The sequence below is a fragment of the Danio aesculapii genome, chromosome 6, assembly GCF_903798145.1.
Source record: "Danio aesculapii chromosome 6, fDanAes4.1, whole genome shotgun sequence".
Classification (NCBI taxonomy): domain Eukaryota; kingdom Metazoa; phylum Chordata; class Actinopteri; order Cypriniformes; family Danionidae; genus Danio; species Danio aesculapii.
The window spans coordinates 56,204,451-56,223,417 of NC_079440.1; the positions used below are offsets into that span (position 1 = coordinate 56,204,451).

Below are 18,967 nucleotides of genomic sequence, written 5' to 3' on the forward strand. Positions count from 1 at the left end.
ATATATATATATATATATATATATATATATATATATATATATATATATATATATACACACACACACACACACACACACACACACACACACACACACGCATACATACATACATACACATACATACATACACACACATAGACACAGTTCAAACTGAGCATCAGAATGGAGAGGAAAGGTGATTTAAGTGACTTTGAATGTGGCATGGTTGTTGGTTGTTTATAGTGATTGGTCAGAAAAAGACTAAATTTCCAGTGAGCGGCAGTTCTGTGGGAGCAAATGCCTTGTTGATGCCAAAGGTCAGAGGAAAATGGCAAGACTTGTTCCAGCTGATAGAAAGACAACAGTAACTCAAATATCACGTCTGATGAGTCTTTTTTTCTTCTGCAACATTAGGACGGTCAGGTCAGAATTTGGCGTCAACAACATGAAATCATGGATCTATCCTGCCTTGTATCAACGGTTCAGGCTGGTGGTGCTGGTGTAATGGTGTGGGGGATATTTTTTTGGCACACTTTGCGCCCATTTGTACCAACTGAGCATCGTGTCAACGCCACAGCCTACCCGAGTATTGTTGTTGACCATGTTCACCCCTTTATGACCACAGTGTACCCATCTTCTGATGGCTACTTCCAGTAGGAATAACACGCCATGTCATAAAGCATGAGAATAATCTCAGACTGGTTTCTTGAACATGACAATGAGTTCACTGTACTCAAATGGCCTCCACAGTCACCAGAACTCAATCCAGCAACTTTTGGAATGTGGTGGAATGAGAGATTCGCATCATGGATGTGCAGCCGACAAAACTGCAGCAACTGCATGATGCAATCATGTCAACGTTGACCAAAATCTCTGAGGAATATTTCCAGTATCTTGTTGAATCTTTGCCACGAATGATTAAGGCAGTTCTGAAGGTAAAAGCGGGTCCAATCTGATACTTGGAAGGTGTATTTAATAAAGTGGCTAGTGAGTGTGTATATACAGTATATATATATATATATAGCTAATAATATTTTTAGTGCTGATAATAATGATTTCTTTTTGCAAAATAGTCATAAAAAGAGTAATTAAAAAGACTAATGCAAATAAAATTTAATATTTAATTGACTATATATATGTGCAGTTGAAGTCAGAATTATTAGCCAAGTATTATTAGGCAAGTTATTGTTTAATGATGGTTTGTTCTGTAGACCATTGAAAAAAAAACTATTTGCTTAAAGAGGCTAATAATTTTGTCCCTAAAATAGTTTTTTTTTTTTTAATTAAAAGCTGCTTTTATTCTAGCCGAAATAAAACAAATAAAGCTTTCTCCAGAAGAAAAAATATTATCAAACATACTGTGAAAATTTCCTTGCTCTGTTAAACATCATTTAGGAAATATTCAAAAAAGAAAAAAAATGTAAAGGGGGGCAAATAATTCTGACTTCAACTGTATATATAATAATATTATAATAAAGCAAATTAGCTAGTAATATTCTATACAGACAAAATTAATTTTATTATTAAAATTTATACTATTATTAATAATATTAATGTATTTTTCCAAGTTCGTAACAAAAAAAGTTGAATTAAAAATATAATTGTATAACAATAATGCTAATATACAAATAAAATTACATGTTTAATAAAAAAATTATAAATAACATTATAAAACATTATATTTTATTTCTTTTATATAGTTATTAATATGAAGATAGAACTAATTTGAATTAAATTTACATGCATACAAAATACATACACACATAAAACACACACACACACATATATAAATCATGCTGTTATTTTGTAATTATCTAAAAACATCTATAAAGATGTTATAATAAACATCTTAAAAAAGACAATGTGTAAACACATAGACCTACCCGAGCCACGTTTACATAGTCATCATCTGAAAGTGTGTCCAGCATTTCAATGACCGATGTTTTCATGAGCTTAAGCGTGAGTCCACTGACACTCCCACTCCTGCAAACACACAAAACACACACATTTCCCATAAACTGCACACTCTTCTGAACACAACTCTGCAACAGCATTTATTTAACAATCAGCTCATGCCTCATAACATCCCCACGGTTGCCAAGCAAAACCTGTTGCTAAGTGTCTCCTCCATCCATGTCTATCAGAAGCAAATTGTAGCCCCGTTAAAACAAAAAAAAAAAAGCACGCCATCTTCACAGACAGCGTGGATCTTCAAAAACAAAGTACATTTGAATTCTATGCAGCAAATTGGATTTATTAATAGCCTACAGCAGCTATTGAAAAAGCAATCACAGAGCACGAGTTCATATGTAATTTGGCTTCCAGAGTTAGAAGGTTTAATAAAGCCGAGCACGCTGGGTAAAAAATAAAGAAGTGATGACAGCACTATTGTCTCACGCTTCCAGTCGTCACAATGAGATCAGTGGAAGATTGTCAGAAACGTTCGGTGCTTTTGATTGGCATGAGATTAGTTTGGCAAAGCGACAGCTGCGATTGGTGTACTTTTTAATTAGATATCGGTATCTATTTAAGGTTATGGACGATTGCCAGCGAGCGACAATTAACCTCCATTAAGTTGTTTTTCTTGAGAGGCTTACTTAAGAATATTAATGATTCTTTTTGACGATTATGCACATAATGGGTGTGTGATTGAGGCAATCACTTGTTTGTTCAACTACGCGGCAGTGACTCTAAATGCATCGTTTCCACACTTAAGGTTTGATAAATAAAACATTTCTTGATGATTCACTAAATGTGGCATTTAACAACAAAATGATTAGTTCGGTAATGCATGTCATTATGCAATAAACACGTCTTTCAATGAATGCATCAGCAAACATCTGCTTTTTTATTCAGTTCTTTTTTTTATGATGCATTTTAGAGGTCAGATTAGATCAGAGTCGCATGACATTTGAAATTCAGCATTCAGATATCAGCAACATAATGTCAATTTTCATCGCATATAACCTCTGAGTCAAATTTCAGGGAACCCAGTAGCATTTTGATGCATAGTTAAAGGGGTAGTTCACCCAAAAATGACTTGAATTTACTCACTATTTACTCACCCTCAAGTGGTTCAAAACCTGTTATGAGTTGCTTTCTTCTGTTGAACACGAAAGAGGGAAACCTGTATCCACTGAGTTCCATAGTAGGTTGTTTTTCTTACTATGGAAGCCGATGGTTACAGGTTTACAACATTTTTCTAAATATCCTCTTTTGTGTTATTCTTTCTTCTGTTGAACACAAGAGACGATATTATGAAGAAAACCTGTAACCATTGAGTTCCATAATAGGTTGTTTTTTCCAACTATGTAAGTTGATGGTTACAGGTTTCCAACATTTATCTAAACATTCCCTTTTTTGTTCTACTTTCTTCTGTTGAAAACCTGTAACCATTGAGTTCCATAGTAGGTTGTTTTTCTTACTATGGACGTCGATGGTTACAGGTTTCCAACATTTTTCTAAATATCCTCTTTTGTGATCTACTTCTTCTGCTGAATACAACAAAAGACATTATAAAGAAAACCTGTAACCATTGAGTTCCATAGTAGGTTGTATTTTTTCCAACTGTGGAAGTTGATGGTTACAGGTTTCCAACATTTTTCTAAATATTCCCTTTTTTGTTCTACTTTCTTCTGTTGAAAACCTGTAACCATTGAGTTCCATGGTAGGTTGTTTTTCTTACTACGGAAGTCGATGGTTACAGGTTTCCAACATTTTTCTAAATATCCTCTTTTGTGTTCTTCTTTCTTCTGTTGAAAACCTGTGACAATTGAGTTCCATAGTAGGTTGTTTTTCTTACTATGGAAGTCGATGGTTACAGGTTTACAACTTTTTTTCTAAATATTCTCTTTTGTGTTCTTCTTTCTTCTGTTGAACACAAAAGAAGACATTATGAAGAAAACCTGTAACCATTGAGTTCCATAGTAGGTTGTTTTTTTCCAACTATGAAATTGATGCTTACAGGTTTCCAACATTTTTCTAAATATCCCCTTCTTTGTTCTACTTCTGTTGAAAACCTGTAACCATTGAGTTCCATGGTAGGTTGTTTTTCTTACTATGGATGTCGATGGTAACAGGTTTCCAACATTTTTCTAAATATCCTCTTTTGTGTTCTTTCCTCTGTTGAACACAAGAGAAGACATTATGAAGAAAACCTGTAACCATTGAGTTCCATAGTAGGTTGTTTTTCTTACTATGGAAGTCGATGGTTACAGGTTTACAACATTTTTCTAAATATCCTCTTTTGTGTTCTTCTTTCTTCTGATGAACACAAAAGAAGACATTATGAAGAAAACCTGTAACCATTGAGTTCCATAGTAGGTTGTTTTTCTTACTATGGAAGTCGATGGTTACAGGTTTACAACATTTTTCTAAATATCCTCTTTTGTGTTCTTCTTTCTTCTGTTGAACACAAAAGAAGATATTATGAAGAAAACCTGTAACCATTGAGTTCCATAGTAGGTTGTTTTTTCCAACTATGAAATTGATGCTTACAGGTTTCCAACATTTTTCTAAATATCCCCTTTTTTGTTCTACTTTCCTCTGTTGAAAACCTGTAACCATTGAGTTCCATAGTAGGTCGTTTTTCTTACTAGGGAAGTCGATGGTTACAGGTTTCTAACATTTTTCTAAATATCCTCTTTTGTGTTCTACTTCTTCTGCTGAACATAACAGAAGTCATTATGAAGAAAACCTGTAACCATTGAGTTCCATAGTAGGTTGTTTTTCTTACTATGGAAGTCGATGGTTACAGGTTTCCAACATTTTTTAAAAGATCTTCTTTTGTGTTCTCCTTTCTTCTATTGAGCACAAAAGAAGATATTATGAAGAAAACCTGTATCCATTGAGTTCCATGGTAGGCTGTTTTTCTTACTATGGAGGTCAATGGATACAGGTTTTTAATATTTTTCTAAATATCTTCTTTTGTGTTCTTCTTTCTTCTGTTAAACCCCACAGAAGATATTATGAAGAAAACCTGTAACCGTTAAGTTCCATTGTAGGTTGTTTTCTTATTATGGAGGTCGATGGTTACAGGTTTCCAACATTTTTCTAAATATCTTCTTTTGTTCTTTTATTTCTTCTGTTCAACAAAAAAGAAGACATTATAAAGAAAACTTGTAACCATTGAGTTCCATAGTAGGTTGTTTTTCTTACTATGGAAGACGACGGTTACAAGTTTCCAACATTTTTCTAAATATCCTCTTTTGTGTTCTTCTTTCTTCTGTTGAACATAAAAGAGGATATTATGAAGAAAACCTGTAACCCTTGAGTTCCTTAGTAGATTGTATTTCCTACTATGAAAGTCAATAGTTACAGGTTTCCAACATTTTTCTAAATATCCTCTTTTATGTTCAACGGAAGAAAGAAACTGTTATAGGTTGAAAATGAGTAAAGGGTGGGTAAACAATCATTTTCGGGTGACTATCACTTGAATGAGAGAGAATAATATTGTTGTCAGTCAACAGGTGGCAGTAGAGCACCACACTGCTCATCCACAGCAAATCCATCAGCACAGATGACAGTGTGTGTGTGTGTGCGTGTGTGTGTGTGTGTGTGTGTGTGTGTGTGTGTGTGTGTGTGTGTGTGCTAATGTGCGCTTCAGAAGACACTCACACATCCACGATGATCACCATGTCCTTTGGAGAAGATGCTCCCTGGATGTACCTAGAAAACAGATGAAAATGGCCAGTGAGTGTTGATATTAAAGGGATAGTTGACTTAAAAATTAAATTTAATCACTATTTATTCAACCCTCAAGTACCTGCAAACCTTTAGAGTTTCTTTCTTCTACTGAGCACAAAAATAGATATTCTGTAGAAAGCTGAAAACCTGTAACCATTGACTTCCATAGAAGGAAAAACAAACATTGGAAGTCAATGGTTACAGGTTTCCAACATTTGTCGAAATATCTTCTTTTGTGTTTAACAGAAGAAAGAAACTCTTATAGGTTTGAAGCAAGTAAAGGTGAACTACATTTTATTACTTGACTCATATAAATCACAAAAATACAACAAAGCCACAAGTTACAGCGAATTTACCAGGATTTAAGGCACGGCATAACCTCTTAGTAGGTTTAAATGGTGGGAATAACATTAATAAAGTACTCAAATTCAACCAAAATTGCAACTTAGCATCTTAAACCCATAAAGCCTATTGCACCATATAAAGCAGATCAACAGACCACACATTTCTACATACATTTTTCTGTCACATACCATCTTCTTGATGCTTTGTTAGCAAGAAAATAGTTTTTATTAAACAGCAAAGTGGAATTTTCACCATTGAAAGTTATTGGAGCAGAGATAAAGTCCCTTATAATGCAATTTGAAAGCAATATAAACGGAGATAAATTGAAACACAAATCAACGGCAACCAACAAAATGAGCAGATTCTTTTGCAGTGTATTTACATACCAAAAACTACACCAAATATTCCACATTTCTGCTCTGTTAGGGCATCTAAATATATCTGAGCTGTCTTTTTCCTGCATATTTTCACTATATGACTAGATCAGCCTTTATATACAAAAATCTGACTATCATATTAGAAAAAATGGACTTTAAAGTTGTCTAAATGAAGTACTTGGCAATGAGGAAGCACAAATTAAGCTTTGATATATTTACAGTTACAAATTAAAAAAATCTTCATATTTGTTTGAGCCATACCATGTGTTTTTGGCTGAAAAACATGTGCAACTTAAGACTTTGTGGTCCAGAGTTACATATATAATAAATATACACAGTAAACACACTCACACGTACACACGCACGCACGCACACGCGCACACACACACAAACAAACACACACACAACACGTGTGCACATTCATGGCTGCACATCCATGATGTGAATCTCCCATTTCACCACATCCCAAAGGTGCTCTATTGGATTGAGAACTGGTGACTGTGGAGGCCATTTGAGTACAGTGAACTCATTGTCATGTTCAAGAAACCAGTCTAAGATGGTTCCCGCTTTGACATGGCGATTATCTTGCTGAAAGTAGCCATCAGAAGATGGGTACACTGTGGTCATAAAGGGATGGACATGGTCAGCAACAAAACTCAGGTAGGCTGTGATGCTGACACGATGCTCAATTGGTACTAATGGGCCCAAAGTGTGTCAAGAAAATATCCCCCACACCATTACACCACCACCACCAGCCTGAACCGTTGATACAAGACAGGATGGATCCATGCTTTCATGTTGCTGACGCCAAATTCTGACCCTACCATACGAATGCTGCAGCAGAAATCGAGACTCATCAGACCAGGCAATGCTTTTCCAATCTTCTATTGTCCAATTTTGGTGAGCCTGTGCGAATTGAAGCCTCAATTTTCTGTTCTTAGCTGACAGGAGTGGCACCCGGTGTGGTCTTCTGCTGCTGTAGCTCATCCGCCTCAAGGTTGGAAATGTTGTGCGTTCAGAGATGCTCTTCTGCAGACCTCAGTTGTAACGAGTGGTTATTTGAGTTACTGTTGCCTTTCTATCAGCTGGAACCAGTCAAAATCATTAGTCCTCCTGTGAATTTTTCAAATGATGTTTGGCAGAGCAAGGAATTTTTCACAGTATTTCCTATAATATTTTTTCTTCTGGAGAAAGTCTTATTTCGGCTAGAATAAAAGGAGTTTTTAATTTTTTAAAACCATTTTAAGGTCAATATTATTAGCCCACTTAAGCAATATTTTATTTTCAACAAACCAATGTTATACAATGAATTGCATAATTACCCTAATTTGCCTAATTAACCTATAGTTAAACCTAGTTTTGCCTTTAAATGTCCCTTTAAGCTGTATAGAAGTGTCTTGAAAAATATCTAGTCAAATATTATTTACTGTCATCATGGCAAAGAGAAAATAAATCAGTTATTAGAAATGAGTTATTAAAACTATTATGTTTAGAAATGTGTTGACAAAACCTTCTCTCCGCTAAACAAATAAAAAATATATACAGGAGCTAATAATTCTGACTTCAACTGTATATTTTGCATAAATATTTTATTTAGTCACAATTAATGGTTGATCGACACCTCTTTTTTGTCTCCATTAAATTACTATAATGCATACATCAAAATATCTTTTGACTCCAACGCTTGAGTGCATCTGCTTTCTAAAAATCTTTCAAAGCCCTCCACGTTCTCCTCGATCAGCCTCTGAGCGGTCTTCAAAGTTCGCATTTGGCTAACCTAGAAGTCTAAGAATCCCGGCGTCAGGTGAAACGTCAAAGCGGCCTGCGCTTCTGCTCCATCTGACTCACGGCTCCGCTGACAAACACATTACCCCATCCGTCCGTCTCCTAGCGTCTTTGTGCAAGCGTTAGCAGATCCTGGGCTTTGTCTCAAGCCATTTTTAGCCTGGTGCTCAATCTGAGCGCAGGGAGACAATGAGCGATGCGCGGCCCCGACAACAAAATAAATAAATTACCGGAGCATCTGTCCACTGCTGATAGAGGCTGACATATAGAAAACACTAGTGAAGCCTTTTTCACTTTTCCATGTGCAATTAAAAAGGCATTACACCTGACAATCAGAGCCGGAGATTGATGGACGCGGTAAAGCTGTTGACTTGAAATCGGGAGGTGATTGGCTGTCATGCAGACAGGTAGTTAGCGCTTTGTGTTAGCGTCGAGGGTCTCTTCTGCGCTGGTAATCAGGCTCAAGAGCTGATGTGAGAAGTGTTGCCAGGTGCTTCGCTATAGTGCGTTTTGAAGCACGGCTAAGCTCTGGGAAAAAAAGGGAAAAGCCCTGGCGGGGAACGGCACAACATAAAACGCTAACCAGCGCACGTCACTGCAAACCTGCTCAGTGAACTTTAACCCTCATTTTGGAGGCCAAGCCAGTCTTAATGCCACTGGAGAGAACTCAGACTATTATGGGACAAACAGAGCTGAAAGACTGTGCAGAGCCAACACTAACAATGACTTGCAGAGAATGCGCCTTTGGCAGCTGAAGATGCTAGTTTAGATGTTGTTTTTTAGTCAAAAAATAAAACAAAACAAACAAAAACAAAGGTACTATGTGTTCATTGGTTTAATTTTAATTTAATTTGGTTTAATTTGATTCAGTTTAATGTGTATTTGATATAAACTGGATGATTGGTACTCTTTTTGATGCATGTTTGTACAACAAAACCAGACTTAGAACACATATCAACTACTAGCCTACTACAAACTAGGGTTGTCACGATACCATTAATTCACATTACGATACTATACCAGCTTAAGTATCATAAAACCAAGTAGTATTGCGATACTGTAACTCTAATCTATGAAATAAAAGAAAATTATCCCTTATTAATCCCTTATTATTGAAACAAGTAACTGCACATTTCTTCACCTAAAATGCGTTAGTTCTTTTTGTTTATTTTGTAGATAACTGACCAACAAAAAATACATTAAATCAAGATATAAATTATACCAAATGAAATTCGTTATAAAAAGATCAAATTAGGCTATATGAAGTGGTCAAAAATGTATTAAAAATTCATTTAAATGTTTTCTGTTGCTCTTTTGGGTTTTTCATCTAGTGATTTTTAGTCTTATCAGGTACAAATCCAAAGTAATTCAAAATTTCACTTTGTGAGTCGTTCTTTTTAAGAGATTGTTGTGGTTGTTGTAGCTACTACAGGAAATCATATTGACTGGAACAGAAATGAACAGATTCAGATGTGCGTCAGAATACGTGCAGTAGGCACCATAAAAAGTGTGAATTCTACACAGTTTTGCAACATTAAAGTGCTCCACAGACTATTAAAAAATGGTGTATTATTGCACAAGTGTGTGAGCATTTTAGTGACCTTTCTACATGCAAGATTACGTATTAAATAGATAGACCATTAATGACGATACTACCGTTCACAAACTACAATGGCACCGGCAGTATTTTGGAGCCAAAGTATCACGAAATAGTATCGGTAATCTGTGCAACCTTACTACAAACTACTTTATACTACACAGACCTGTCCATTTACTAGCCAAAAGCAGAGACACTACTTCAACTTGAAAGGTTTTTCATTAAAAAATGCGAACAAATTGACTTTTGTCATTTTTTTGAACCATTAAAATTCCTTCCATAATACTCTTATTCATAGAATATTTTGATGGATTCATTTTAACCTGTTTATACAGTGAAAGTCAGTGGGGTCTAACCATTTGTACCCTTCACTTATGAAAAAAAAAAAAATACAGTAAACGACCATTCGAAAATTCTCAATTTCTTTGAATTTATTGGATTTGCAACAGGTTTCAGTAAAATATAAGATTATTATGTTTCTTCTTCTTCCAAAAAAAAAAATTTACTGAAATGTATAAATAATAAAACAAATATATAATTTAAAAAAAATTATAAATATGAATAATGTATAGTATTTTCCAGGAACATAATATATATTTTCACATAGAGCTTTTTAAAGGGCACCAATGATGAAAATCAGCTTTTGTAAGCTGTTTGGACAGAACTGTCGGCATGTATAGTGTGTCCACTGTCATATTGCATTAATATATATCCAATAAGTCTCTTTTATAAAATCTCCTGATGTTAAAATAGGAGCCAAATCCCGGTGATTTTGAGTCCCACAGCAATGTTCCCCTCACACCAAATCGATTGAGAGGCACCATGTTTCTATAACAACATGTGTTCATGTCCACACAACATTTTTTTTGCGAATAAAGTTTAAAACGTTTTTGAATAAGAGCAGGTTAGTAAAATAGACAGTAAAATCGCTATGTAATCGCTATGCATGGTGTCAGTAAATACACATATATATCTGTGTGTGTGTGTGTGTGTGTGTGTGTGTGTGTGTGTGTGTGTACTGCAAACTGCATTTGTGTGTGACTCATCGTTTCAGAAAGGCTTGAATAGACTCCACCACAAATACATAAAATAAACCTACTTGGTATTTCTGACTAATGAGCTGTATTTTAGCTTCATCCGTGTCGGTCTCTGTCACTGACTGCTGTTTATCTGATGTAATACAGGAGACACAGAGATGTAGGTGGGAATGGTGGGCAGGGAAAAGGAGCTCATTTGCATTTAAAGTCACAGGCTCCAAAAACATCTACACTGTATTCAAACACCAAAATTGGCAGATTCTGAAGGCTATAATAAATTATCTGATGGGTATTTTGAGCTGAAACTATTGACCTTATTCTTTAATGCGGAAGTGCACGCGTTTTTGCGATTGTTTTAGAACTTCCGATTTAGCTGCCTATGGGAGAAATGACTAGGAATAATAAACGCCAGAAAACGGTCAAACTACTTACTCTATAAACAAGTGTTGCACGACAATACACACAAAGTAGAATTATATAATAAGAAAATATCAGTTTGCAACACCAAGCAGCAAAACGAGCTGTTTTTAATGTTTAAAAATAAATGGAAGTGAATGAGACCGGAAGTCTCGAGCCAAAATGATTCAAATGGCTGCGCCCGCTCGTCCGCGGAGATTAAGGTGAATGCAGACACATTCTGGATACACCAAAGTCCTAGCTTACAGCTTGCAAAAGAGGCAAAATCGGTGCCCTTTAACATAAATGTTATAACAAATGTTATAAATTTGAGTTTGATAGAATACTGTTTAGATTAGATTAGATTCAACTTTACTGTCATTACACATGTACAAGTACAAGGCAAAGAAACCATTACAGTAAAATCAATGATATTATTACACTTAATTACAATATTAATAATAATATTTCTATTGAAACTGTGATACATTTTTATATCCAGTATTCTTATGACTAAATATAAAGTTTAAAAGGAAAGCATTGATTCTTTCTGAATAACAGTATAAAATACAATATAAAATTCAATCATTTTCTTTTCATCTTAGTCCCTTTGTTAATCTGGGCTCACCACCGTGGAATGAACCACCAACTCATTCAGCATATGTTTTATGCAGCGGATGCCCTTCTAGCTGCAACCCATCACTGGGAAACACCCATACACACTCATTCACACACATACACTATGGCCAATTTAGCTTACCCAATTCACCTAAACCACATGTTATTGGATATGTAGGGAAAACCGGAGCACCCGGAGGAAACCCACGCTAACACGGGAGAACATAAACACAAGGGAGAACACAAAAAAATGCTAACGGACCCAGCCGGGGCTCGAACCAGTGACCTTCTTCCTGTGAGGCGATTGTGCTAACCACTGCTCCACCGTGCTGCCCAAAAATCAGTTCATGAACAGTATAATTCTTTTAAACTTTCAGCTTTTGCACTACAAGGAAAAGGTCACACAGGTTTGGATTGACCTGACAGGTGTGGTTTGATTACTTAGCTAAATTACACGTATATCTTACAGCTCCAGTTTTAAATCAGCATGCTTGCATTGGTTCTCTCAAACAGCAAAGTACACACACTATGACATCAGACATTGCAAAATTAATTTTCGCTCCACCTTTGCGGGAAACATAAGGGCTACACTAGATTTCTTTGTATTCAGAATTCATTTTGCAGCTCTGTTTGGTCTGATGCAATCAATTGACGGTGTGCTCGATTCAGTTTGTACCGTGTTTGCTCATGTTCTTACTTCTAATAATGCCGCCCTGTCTTTCTGCTCAAACAAACACACATTTCCATGAATACAGTTTCAGTAAACACAGGAGGCATAATTGGAGGTTGAGAGCAGCGCATTAGGAGCAACGATAAAACTCCAATAAAAAAACATAATGAAATTTTCCAAGCCTAACAGACACACATGCCTCATAAACATACCGCATATGATGAGAAATCAATGGACTAAATGAAGAAAATGGCTTTTTATTGGGATTTAATGTGTGGCCTGTTCATGTTAAGTGTAAATGTTCAGAATGATATTAAGCAAAACAAAAAGGAAGAGACCAGGTACGGGCTGTAGATATTTAAAAATGTTTGCTGATTATGAAATGTTATCTAAAATAACATTCCCTATTTATTTAAATATTAATTAATACTATAATTGCTATTTATTATAATTATTTATTTAATATGTTTATTAAATTACATATAAAAATAAATCAGGGGCGATGCAGTGGCGCAGTAGGTAGTGCTGTTGCCTCACAGCAAGAAGGTCGCTGGTCCAAGCCTCGGCTGGGTCAGTTGCCGTTTCTGTGTAGTTGCTTGTTCTCCCTGCGTTCGCGTGGGTTTCCACCAGGTGCTCTGGTTTCCTATACCACACTGACACTCAGCTCATCTCCACTTCACCACACTGGCTCTGTGCTCATCTCCACAATACCACACTGGAACTGAACTCATCTCCACTATACCACACTGAACTCATCTCCACTATACCACACTGAACTCATCTTTACTATACCACACTGAACTCATCTCCACTATACCACACTGAACTCATCTTTACTATACCACACTGAACTCATCTTCACTATACCACACTGGCTCTGTGCTCATCTCCACTTTACCACCATGGCTCTGTGCTCATCTCCACAATACCACACTGGAACTGAACTCATCTCCACTATACCACACTGAACTCATCTTCACTATACCACACTGACACTCTGCTCATCTCCACTATACCACACTGACACTCTGCTCATCTCCACTATACCACACTGGCTCTGTGCTCATCTCCACTATACCACACTGGCTCTGTGCTCATCTCCACTATACCACACTGGAACTGTGCTCATCTCCACTTTACCACACTGGAACTGTGCTCATCTTCACTATACCACACTGAGCTTATCTCCACTTTACCACACTGGCTCTGTGCTCATCTCCACTTTACCACACTGACACTGTGCTCATCTCCACTTTACCACACTGACACTGTGCTCATCTCCACTTCATCACACTGACACTGTGCTCATCTCCACTTTACCACACTAACACTGTGCTCATCTCCACTATACCACACTGACACTGTGCTCATCTCCACTATACCACACAGACACTGTGCTCATCTTCACTTTACCACACTGACACTGTGCTCATCTCCACTTTACCACACTGACACTGTGCTCATCTCCACTATACCACACAGACACTGTGCTCATCTCCACTTTACCACACTGACACTGTGCTCATCTCCACTATACCACACTGACACTGTGCTCATCTCCACTTTACCACACTGACACTGTGCTCATCTCCACTTTACCACACTGACACTGTGCTCATCTCCACTTTACCACACTGACACTGTGCTCATCTCCACTTTACCACACTGACACTGTGCTCATCTCCACTATACTGTGCTCATCTCCACTATACCACACTGAACTCATCTTTACTATACCACACTGAACTCATCTTCACTATACCACACTGAACTCATCTTTACTATACCACACTGAACTCATCTTCACTATACCACACTGAACTCATCTTTACTATACCACACTGAACTCATCTTCACTATACCACACTGACACTGTGCTCATCTCCACTATACCACACTGGCTCTGTGCTCATCTCCACTTTACCACACTGACACTGTGCTCATCTCCACTATACCACACTGGCTCTGTGCTCATCTCCACTATACCACACTGACACTCTGCTCATCTCCACTATACCACACTGACACTGTGCTCATCTTCACTATACCACACTGACACTCTGCTCATCTCCACTTTACCACACTGACACTGTGCTCATCTCCACTTTACCACACTGACACTGTGCTCATCTCCACTATACCACACTGACACTCTGCTCATCTCCACTTTACCACACTGACACTCTGCTCATCTCCACTATACCACACTGACACTGTGCTCATCTCCACTTTACCACACTGACACTGTGCTCATCTCCACTTTACCACACTGACACTCTGCTCATCTCCACTATACCACACTGACACTGTGCTCATCTCCACTATACCACACTGACACTGTGCTCATCTCCACTTTACCACACTGACACTCTGCTCATCTCCACTATACCACACTGACACTGTGCTCATCTCCACTATACCACACTGACACTGTGCTCATCTCCACTTTACCACACTGACACTGTGCTCATCTCCACTTTACCACACTGACACTCTGCTCATCTCCACTTTACCACACTGGCTCTGTGCTCATCTCCACTTTACCACACTGACACTGTGCTCATCTCCACTTTACCACACTGACACTGTGCTCATCTCCACTTTACCACACTGACACTGTGCTCATCTCCACTTTACCACACTGACACTGTGCTCATCTCCACTTTACCACACTGACACTGTGCTCATCTTCACTATACCACACTGACACTCTGCTCATCTCCACTATACCACACTGACACTGTGCTCATCTCCACTATACCACACTGACACTGTGCTCATCTCCACTTTACCACACTGACACTGTGCTCATCTCCACTATACCACACTGACACTCTGCTCATCTCCACTATACCACACTGACACTGTGCTCATCTCCACTTTACCACACTGATACAGTGCTCATCTCCACTTTACCACACTGACACTGTGCTCATCTCCACTTTACCACACTGACACTGTGCTCATCTCCACTATACCACACTGACACTCTGCTCATCTCAACTATACCACACTGACACTGTGCTCATCTCCACTATACCACACTGACACTGTGCTCATCTCCACTTTACCACACAGACACTGTGCTCATCTCCACTTTACCACACTGACACTGTGCTCATCTCCACTTTACTACACTGATACAGTGCTCATCTCCACTTTACCACACTGGAACTATGCTCATCTTCACTATACCACACTGACACTCTGCTCATCTTCACTATACCACACTGTCACTGTGCTCATCTTCACTATACCACACTGTGCTCGTTGACTGCAGCATCGGTGGATTAGCCTGATGAATCCAGATGTGCAGTTTCTGCATGGGTTCCACTCCGTAATTACCCTTCCACTGAGGCCCAGTGATGCCATTCCTTCCCACTCATTACCCACAGTCCCCAGTGCCCAGCCAGGTGACATGCAGATGGGCCATCACAAACACACACACATACTAAAACCACAGACCACCGTAAACCACCTTTTCCACCACATGCCCACTAAACACACACACACACACACACACACGCACACACACCACACACACACACACACACACACACACACACACACACACACACACACACACACACACAGAGCCAGATTCCTACATGCAGATTACAGATGCTGCTTTGGGCCCCCTTGCTATCAAAAATATATAGTAACAAGAGCTGTGCTGGAGAATTTTGTTTTCAGTTTTTATTTGGCTTGCAGTGATTGTGAAAACACTAGGGAAATGTCTGCAATTGCGTTCCTTGAAAGCCACGTGCTGTCACCTTTATATGTAGCCTCCAAATTATTCAGTTCATGCAGCATTATGTGACTGTCAGACATGCTCCATAATTTTAAAGAGTGTGCTGAGCGACGTCTAAATGGCAGTGGACAATTTGGGGACAAAGTGTGTTTGTGCTTAGAAGAAAAATCATACTAAAATTTGACTACTTGATTCAATTTATAAATATTCTTCATTTTAATAGTCTAAATTGATCAATCTATTTACTTTTTGACTATTTATTTTATGATTTGGTATTTTTATCATATCACATACACACACATATCAAAAAATTAATTAATAATTAGGTCAATGTGAGTCCATTGCACCGTGGCCAACTAGCAGATTTGAAAAAAAAAATCTATACTGAAAATTTTTCCAAGTAGTGTGAAAATTGGCATTTTATGAACAATATTTCCTGCAAAAATAGTACACATATGCACTCACCGGCCACTGTTTTAGGTACACCTGTCCAACTCCTCAATCACATGGCAGCAACTCAATGCATTTAGGCATGTAGACATGGTCAAGACGATCTGCTGCAGTTCAAACCGAGCGTCAGAATGGGGAAGAAAGGGAATTTAAGTGGTTTTGAACATGGCATGGTTGTTGGTGCCAGATGGGCTGGACTGAGTATTTCAGAAACTGCTGATCTACTGGGATTTTCATGCACAACCATCTCTAGGGTTTACAGAGAATGGTCTGAACAAGAGAAAATATCGAGTGAGCGGCAGTTCTGAGGTCAGAGGAGGTCCTTGATGCCAGAGGTCAGAGGAGAATGGCCAGACTGGTTTCAGCTTATATAAAAGCAACAGTAACTCAAATAACCACTCATTACAACCATAGTATGCAGAAGAGCATGTCTAAACGCACATCATGCCCAGCCTTGAGGCTGATGGGCTACAGCAACAGAAGACCACACCTGGTGCCACTCCTGTCAGCTAAGAACAGGAAACTGAGGCTACAATTCACACAGGCTCACCAAAATCGGACAATAGAAGATTGGAGAAACGTTGCCTGGTCTGATGAGTCTCGATTTCTGCTGCGAATTTTGGATGGTAGGGTCAGAATTTGGTATCAACAACATTAAAGCATGGATCCATCCTGCCTTGTATCAACGGTTCAGACTGGTGGTGGTGGTGTTATGGTATGGGAGATATTTTCTTGACACACTTTGGGCCCATTAGTAACAATTGAGCATCCTGTCAACGCCACAGCCTACCTGAATATTGTTGTTGATCATGTCCATCCCTTTATGACCACAATGGACCCATCTTCTGATGGCTACTCCAGCAGGATAATGTGCCATGTCATAAAGTGTGAATCATCTCAAACTGGTTTCTTGAACATGACAATGAGTTCACTGTACTTAGACGGCCTCCACAATCACCAGAGCTCAATCCAATAGAGCACCTTTGGGATGTGGTGGAAGATTCGCATCATGGATGTGCAGTCAACAAATCTGCAGCAACTGCGTGATGCTATCAGGTCAATTTAGACCAAAATCTCTAAGGTATATTTCCAGTACCTTGTTGATTCTATTCCACGAAGGATTACGGCAGTTCTGAAGGCAAAAGGGGGTCCAACCCGGTATTAGTAGGATGTATCTAATAAAGTGGCCAGTCTGTGTATATTCTAATAGGCTATTCCCAATAATTTGTAAATACTTATATACAGGGTGGGCCACTTATATGGATACACCCTAATAAACTTATTGGGAATTTTACAAGAAAAAACAATTACGTGCTTGATTTTAACGTAACTTTATTCTTTCATGAGTTAATTACAAGCCCCTCTCACATATACATATATGTGCCACAAACAGGACGTTATGATCACCAACCACTTATTAGGGTGTATCCATACAAATGGCCCACCCTGTATGTATGTATGTATGTATGTATGTATGTATGTATGTATGTATGTTTATATATGTATATATATATATTATAAAGATAAATAAATATATATCTTTAATAAATAAATAATTCTCAAGTTCCATGATTTTGCTTGCGACATGCGACTAAAAAATAACGAGGAAGGAGAAACTCTGCAAATGAATAGCATTCAGCAGGTTTCATATAAAAATATAATACTGTACACTTCAGCATCATCACCACAGGTTAAAGCAGCAAACCGTCGTCTAAAGGACAGACAATCTCACGTCTATATGAAAGAGCGGCCTCTTTTCGTCAAGGCTGCAGGGCCTGAAAAACCTCATCACAAAAATGTCCCATTTCCAAGCCATGACAGAAAACACATTTCCCAGGAAGGTGCTCCAAAACTGAAAGCAAGGATTGACATTGTAATGTGCCTCGTGCCGCTTTGATTGTGTTGCGTTCCCTCAATAGGAGAAAGACATTGGAATTCATGAGGTACTTTTATCACGGTGCGGCATGGCTAAAAATCAATGCATTACCTGGAGAGAGAGAATGTTTATGCTCTCTGACCTTGTCTCTCAGTCTCGGGTTACATTTACACTACTGTGCTTTCATTTTAACGTGTCATTTTAAAGTGAAAACAAGCATTGCCCATATTTATGACGAGACTCACATGACAAAACTCACACCAGAAGCTAAAAGTAGATATTAAAATGCACCAAATTGAAAGCATTCATTATAAACAACTAGTAGGCAAATGAAATACCATGTTTAAGTCAGTAACAATTTAATACTTTAAATATTTCATTTATTGAAATCAGAACTTGGC

At 38.0% G+C, this 18,967-nt stretch overlaps 1 protein-coding gene across 1 annotated transcript in view; it reads right to left on the reverse strand.

Moving 5' to 3' along the window:
* The window catches only part of cacna2d2a (calcium channel, voltage-dependent, alpha 2/delta subunit 2a), a 243,083-nt gene that overhangs the window by 92,589 nt on the left and 131,527 nt on the right, over positions 1-18,967 (reverse strand). Inside the window, exons 7-8 of the mRNA XM_056460753.1 lie at positions 5,596-5,646; positions 1,863-1,962 (exon numbers count right to left, since the gene is read on the reverse strand). Of these exons, the coding sequence (XP_056316728.1) occupies positions 1,863-1,962; positions 5,596-5,646 (151 nt within the window). The remainder of the gene's footprint in view (positions 1-1,862; positions 1,963-5,595; positions 5,647-18,967) is intronic.